Genomic DNA, 7111 nt, shown 5'->3' with positions numbered 1-7111 from the left:
TCTACATACAGTTAGGGTGATATTAAATGACTCGATTGCCTTCTCTATGCAACTTCGTCAACCTCGTTTCGTTCGGTCACACCACAAGGTGTCCCTGTGGCCTCAAAGCTTCAGCACCGCCGCTCTGAGATCGATTGCTAATGTCTGAGGTGAAACACGCCCCCACTCATTAGCATACAGACAAAGAAATACATAAATAAATAAATGTAGAAATAAATAAATGTAAAAATAAATAAATGTAGGAATAAATACATATATACATGAATAAATGTGGAAATAAATAAAAGTGGAAATAAATAAATGTATAAATAAATAAATGAAAAAATAAATAAGCGTGAAAAAATATATAATTACCCATAAATAAGGAAATAAAAGTATAAATACTCATTTATTTTTGCTTTTTTACATTTCTTCATGGATTTATTTTTGTATTTAATTATTTTTTATATTGTCACTTTTGGAATTCCATACACTTTATGCGTGACAAAGAAGCAGTCAAGAATATGGATAGAGGAAAGGAGGTCCGATGCTTTGATGGGTTCGTCAGGTTGGCATCCTCTGTGTTTCGGGGATATAGGAATACATAATATATTTATTTATATACAGTATATACAGTGCCAATATCTGGTTGACACTCCAACATAGTAGGTGGTCTTGTACCCGTTTAGCATTTGTCTGTTAAACCACAACGGTTAAAATCTTCAGTCATGTCACATACACTTGTATTTTTTATGTAATTAATTGACCAAAAAAGAAAAACACAAAATAAAAAAAATAAAAGATGATTTTGAATGAAAGCAATATTATTTTATGATTCATGGCTATTGTAAATTCTATTGGATAAACAATAATTGTGTAGTGTAAATCTGATATTGTGACAGCCCTATAATGAAAAAAAATTAGCCAATTAAAATCCATTCAAATTGACAGGGCTCACACGCAAACTTAAAATAATCAAACGTTATCGTCCATTAGTGTGGACATAGATAGTTTTATTTTTGATTTATTTTAGTTATTCTTACTATGAACAGGCCTTTAATCTGTTAATATGGGCAGAGAAACACATGTGCATCGCAAAGACACAGATGCGCAAAGACACAGATGCACAATGTCAGAATCAGATTTTAGATTTACTAATCTTTAAATACAGCACTAGTCTTTGTACCCATGAACATTGTTGCCTTTACATTCAAACTGTATGGCACAGCCGCCAGACTCTAAATCTCTCTGCTGCGAGTCTCCGCTGGGTCGGTCTGATTACAGAATGTCACTCTGAGGATATCATCTCTGACCCTTCAAACATGACCTCTGACCCTAATCCTCTTGACAGTGACTCTCCCTCTCTTTTTAACATACTGAGTCTCAGAGGATCTTCTGTGTTATGAGAGGAGCAGAGAGCAATGAGAATCGCTGAGCCTACTGTCTGTCCATCAGACACAAAAGAAGAAATGGAAACAAAAGAAAAAAGAAAAATAAAACCAATTTTTACCAAGAGTAAACCAAGAGTTTATGACCGGATACAATGGGATATTGTATGCTTTTCATCATAAATATAATTCTGTCACTGTTTGGCTTAAAGCTTGCATCTCCAAAACTTCTACTTTACAGGACATAAAAACAGCATTTTGACAAACATTGTGTTGTCAAAGTCGACAGCTCTTTTCAATACTTTTTATTGGTTAAATATTTGCAAAACCAAAGACAAACATGAAGAATGACCAATAGTTATGATTTCTGAAAAAGTAAAAATACTGAAAAATGGAGATATGAGCTTTTAGTCTGACAGCAACGATTTGTTTTTCATTACAATTTTAACCTTTTCTCTGACACTTTGTATCTGGTGGTGATGTGATGTATTCACCTGAAAGAGGTCTGGAACCGGTTGAGAGACATGGGTTCGATTAACAGGGAACATAATAATTGATCAAATGTATAATGCACTGAAACCAACCTTAATTCATAAACGTTGGCATTGGAGCTGCCTCTTTTATTTCTCAAGATTAAGGATTAAATTGGATTTCTCATAATATCCAATTATGTTTCACAAAACCTTTTATTCTCTAGTCCTATTGAAAGCCTAGTGCTTTAAAGAACCCAGAAGCCAAACACTGATCTAAAGAACCTATAATGTAAAATCCAAAACATATTCTTTAATTTCTATTAAGACTGAGTTGAAAATGGAGAGGGGACTATCAAACCTGTTCTATGGAGAGCTCTTTGCTGGCAGCTCCTGATATGTCACTGACGCGTTCAGCATGGTGGTCCAAACCCAAAGACACTATCTTCTCGAGGGTGAAGTCGGGACTGTTTGGATCGAATGACTGCTGGACTTCTTGCCGTATTTGATCCCAGTGTCTAAAATAAAAGAAACAGACCCGAACAGTCATTTGACGTTTCAAATAGTAGAGATGCTTTGACATAGACACAAGAATCTGTGCTCACAATGAGTGGATTAACCTCGCTTGAAATTCTTTGTAAATGCCTCTTGGGAGAAATGAACAAAGGTGGTAGAAAATATTCAATTGAAAACTCTTAATCTAAAATTACAAGCCAGTTGCTTTATTATGACAGTTTTAAGAGCTAAAGAACTGTGATGTTTAGTCACAATACACTGGTCACGATGACGGTCAGACTCTGTCATAATAAACAGAGTCTTGAGTAGACGGTTGGACTACTGCAATGCTCTCCTTGCTGGTCTTCCTGCAAAGGCTATCAAACCACTCCAGCTGGTTCAGAACGCAGCAGCATGCCTCGTCTTCCAACAGCCCAAAAGGCTCACACGACACCCCTTTTCATGTCTCTCCACTGGCTACCAGTTGAAGCCCGTATCAGATTCAAGTCACTAATGCTTGCCTACAGGACTATCACTGGATCTGCACCGGCATACTTTCACACCCTCCTACACTCCTACACCCCATCAAGAACCCTGCATTCAGCAAATGAGTGGCGTCTTGTATTGCCTTCTCATAAGGGCAGAAAATCACTTTCCCGCTCATTCTCCTTCACAACTCCTTCCTGGTGAAACATTCTTCCTAACTCAGTCTGGTCAACCACATCTCTCACAACATTCAAAAAACTACTTAAAACCCATCTCTTCTGTGAATACTTGACAGAGAAATGAAGAAAAAAAAACTAACCCTCTCTCTTTCTCTCAACTGGTAGTGGTCTAGCTTTTGTTGAAACTAGTAACTTTGTATTAGTACCTATTGTGTTATTGCTCCTGTATGACATATTGCGTATTGCTCCCTGAACTAAGTCACTTTGGATAAAAGCGTCTGCTAAATGACTAAATGTAAATGTAAACAGGTGTGACATCCAATGACAGCGAAAGGATTGAATTCTCCCGCGAGAGATCCCGTAGCCGTGACGCACAGCTTGTTGTCTTCTCTCACAGAAATCCTCAGAGACCGTCAGCACATCTGATCCACAACAAAACACAACAGCACCATTTCAAAAGCGTTCTGCCAGCGACTGGCCCCCCTGAGATTGAGGCTGATCTGTCTGGGACATGATCTCTCGCAAACTGCCTGTTTTTCTTTCCCTCTTCTCTCTTCTCCCGTTTTGTCGGTTCTGGACTTCTGAGGCTGGAGCTCTGTTTATTTTCATCTTCTCCCCCGATGTGCGGTGTCGGCCAGCGGGAGATGCTAACAGGGATCTTTCAGAGGGTTGCATCAGTGTGATTAGCCGGCTGTCATCAGGGGAACGTGAGGCCTGTCTTTGCCGTCTCTGGCAGGGCTGCTGCAGTACGCCTGATTGGGGCCGATGGGCTGTTGTTTTGTGAACGCCAGATCTAATCAAAACGTAGGGAGCGAATGACAGAAAAGAGGAAAATGGAAAGCGGAAAACGGCGCGTTTAGCGGCAGGGATGGCGCCAGAGTGCGTAACACTCTGCGTGAGAGAAAAGAGAGATGCATCAAGGGTCTGGCTGCCAGGGTGTGTGATTGCCGCTCATCCTAGAACCGCAGGGATGCACTGGCCAAACGGAGCACAACTCGTCTTTCCAGTAGTTTGATCTACAATATTTGTGAGCTATCTGCTAAAACCAAATAAAGTAAATGCACAATACTAAAAGACACAATAAGATCGGCCATTTCAGCCACAGTGGCCAATCCTGGCATAGGTAAAATCAATGTTATATAGAGCGACATTTCACTGAAACCTTTCTCGCCACATCCCCTTTTTTGTTATTTGTCTGGCAAAGTCTTTTCACCAAACATGATGGGGTAGATGATTATTGTGTAATGGAAATGTGCTGTCTTTGCAATATAAATATAGCTCCTGATAAAATTAGGAGACTATTCCGAATTTTCACTTAATCAGCATTTGTTGATGTATTGTGGCCATTCCAGTCCAGTGTCTGATGAATTTCAACAAAACCAAACCTCAGGAATCATCCAAGAGCAATGTGAAAGAATGACAGCATGACAAGACACATGAAAACGGTGCTAAATCGAGGTTATCGCATAAAAATACTTTTTGAACTTTTCATAAATACATGTACAAATATTATGCCATGATTCTGCCTCGTCTGGTCATATTTTAGTCTTGTGGCAGGATCATGACAGACCCACGTCTTTAGTGTGAGAGAGACATGTCATTGTTGTTTTGAGCCATGCGCTCTCTCCGGTCTCGTCTTTGTTCCCGCCCTCTCGTTTGTCCTGCACCTGTACCCCTCTTGATTTGGTTCCCTATTTAATGCCCTTGTGTTTTCTGTCTTATGCCGGTTTGTTGTGCTTTATGCCATTGTTAAAGACATTGCGTCTATTTTGCACTCTGGAGTTTTATAGTCTAGTCTAGTCTAGTCTAGTCAGTTGTAGTTTGTGTCAAGTGTTGTTATAGTCTAGTCTAGTTTAGTCAGTCTGTTGTGTTCTGTCATATCTGTGTATTCGTATCCTCTGTTATCATTGTTTTACCCCCTCGTGGGTTTTTGCTTTGTGTTTCATTTATTAAAGTCATTGTTTTCCACCATCTCAGTCTGCAACTGGGTGCTCTGTCCATTACCATGACATATTACTGTTGTGTTGTTTAAAAGTGAATATTAACTTTTTTTTGCAGTATTTGAGGTCTGAAAAAATACAGAGCATCTTTTCTGTTATTTTGATTTGTTTCTCCAGTTTTCTGCAAATAAATGCAAATAGAAACAATATTTTTATTGAGATTTGGGAGCACAAACAAATATTGTTTGTTCACAGAATGAAACAAAAACAATAATTTTACCTAAACATTTGTCCTATAAATAGCAAATTCAGAAAAACTTAAAATAATTCTAAAATGGTATTTAAATTTTTTCTGCAGCTGTATATAAACTAGACAATTCAACATAGAATGGTTTAATGCAAATACAGTAGTTTGTTATACTGTATATACTATGGTGGGGGATTATTTGCTGTTGCGTTACCCTGCATTCACACGGGGCTTCAGCGTCAACGCTTGACGGAGAGCGTGGCCCGACGCGATCGCCATAGTTACAAAAGCCAATCACATTGTTTTCCGGTCTTGCATGAACGCAATTGACTAGTGCCTGCACTAGGTTATTTGCATAAGGCGATCTTACTGGCTGACACCTGCGTTGGGGCTTGAAAAGTTGAGAATTTTTTAACTTCTGCCGCGAGCAACGCCAGTGACGCGACTCTGTCGGACCCACAATTCAGTTCGGCAACGCTTGACATCACACATTCAATGTAAATGAGAAGCATTAACGCTGACGCCCAGTGTAAATGTACCGTTACTTCCAGCACTCCCCCCTCCCCGCCCATCTGCACTAATGATACTGACTAACTTCACAAGAACAACCCCAAAAATGACAACCAAAATGTTTAGCAAGATACTAACAATGATTTAGAAGAATTTAAAGGTAGAAAGAATTGAATAAAAACCATCTAATCATAGAAAAGTCTTTGAATGCACTTCTTAAACTGAATGAGCTGAAAGCAGGTCAATCAAATCGCTTGTAAATATGCTGTTATGTCACATTACAAACATAATACAATATTCATACAGTATTTTTTACACACACACACACGCACATACACACACACGCACGCACGCACGCACACACACACACACACAAACAAAAGTAATGTTTTCACATTGTATTTTTCTTCCCATTCATACTTTGAAACAACTAAAATTTCATGACATCTGTAAATGTCAGTTTTTATAGGTTACATTACTTTATGTTGTTTGAAGTAAATTTCTCACAAAATTGTACCCAATAGCACACATCATTATTAAAAGCTTACAGTTCCCGATCCGAAGAAAGTTTTGAACACATTTCTAACAAAAAAATTAATTGCAACATTAATAAATAGTGACCACATTTAAAAAGACTAAAGGGCTCGGCATAGTCCAGGCGAATTGCGCTTTCGTTCTGCGTTTGGGGGTATAATGAAGCTCGAAAACGTTGAGAGACGGTATAGTCTTTTCGAACAATCCAACACCCCTTTGTTTCTGGAAGCGGGGTTTACATGACGTATGCAAATAAAATGACGCGTTATTTCCCACAGACCAGGCGGCGCTACATAACACATCCACCTATTACGTAATGACCATGGACCAATGGTGGCTCGAGGGTGTTTACCGGCCAACACGAACTTTCCCGGAGAGTTCTGTTTGGTTTGCTGCGGCTAACTAGTGAAACGAATTGTCGTTTGGACCAGATTTAGTTCGAAATCAGGTCACAGACGGTCGTTTTTCAATTTCGAATGTAGTATGCCGAGCCCTTTACACTTTAAATGTTTGTGAGAAGTTCAAAATAAACACTGCTCAGCAGCTACAGAATAACTCTAAATACTAAAATGTTACAATGAGTGATTGTCTGTTGAAGAGACAACGGTGTCACTTTGTTTATAACCACTCTTGATAAGGAGGGGTAGTGTGAGAATGACACTATACAGAGAACACTTATTTTGTGTCATGTGCATGTCCCCTCACCTCTCTCTCACGGCCGGATTCCTGAGGTCTGCAATCAGTGGGATGATTTTCTTAAACTGCTCGATCCTGCTCTTAGTAAAATCAACAGCCTCCCACTGCTTGTCCTGAAACCACACACACACACACACACCATCATCACTCTACTAAGCTTCTTTCTAACAGTCAGTGTCCCGCTGCA

General features: G+C 39.2%; 1 protein-coding gene across 1 annotated transcript in view; it reads right to left on the bottom strand.

Annotated features, from left to right (window-relative positions):
- Positions 1-1267: 1267 nt before the first annotated feature.
- LOC130546298 (dynein axonemal heavy chain 2-like) overlaps positions 1268-7111 on the bottom strand; it is a 129566-nt gene continuing 123722 nt past the window's right edge. Inside the window, exons 26-28 of the mRNA XM_057321520.1 lie at positions 6934-7037; positions 2199-2355; positions 1268-1423 (exon numbers count right to left, since the gene is read on the bottom strand). Of these exons, the coding sequence (XP_057177503.1) occupies positions 1268-1423; positions 2199-2355; positions 6934-7037 (417 nt within the window). The remainder of the gene's footprint in view (positions 1424-2198; positions 2356-6933; positions 7038-7111) is intronic.

The sequence above is a fragment of the Triplophysa rosa genome, linkage group LG1, assembly GCF_024868665.1.
Source record: "Triplophysa rosa linkage group LG1, Trosa_1v2, whole genome shotgun sequence".
NCBI classification, from domain to species: Eukaryota; Metazoa; Chordata; class Actinopteri; order Cypriniformes; family Nemacheilidae; genus Triplophysa; species Triplophysa rosa.
This window is presented reverse-complemented; position numbering and strand designations above follow the sequence as displayed.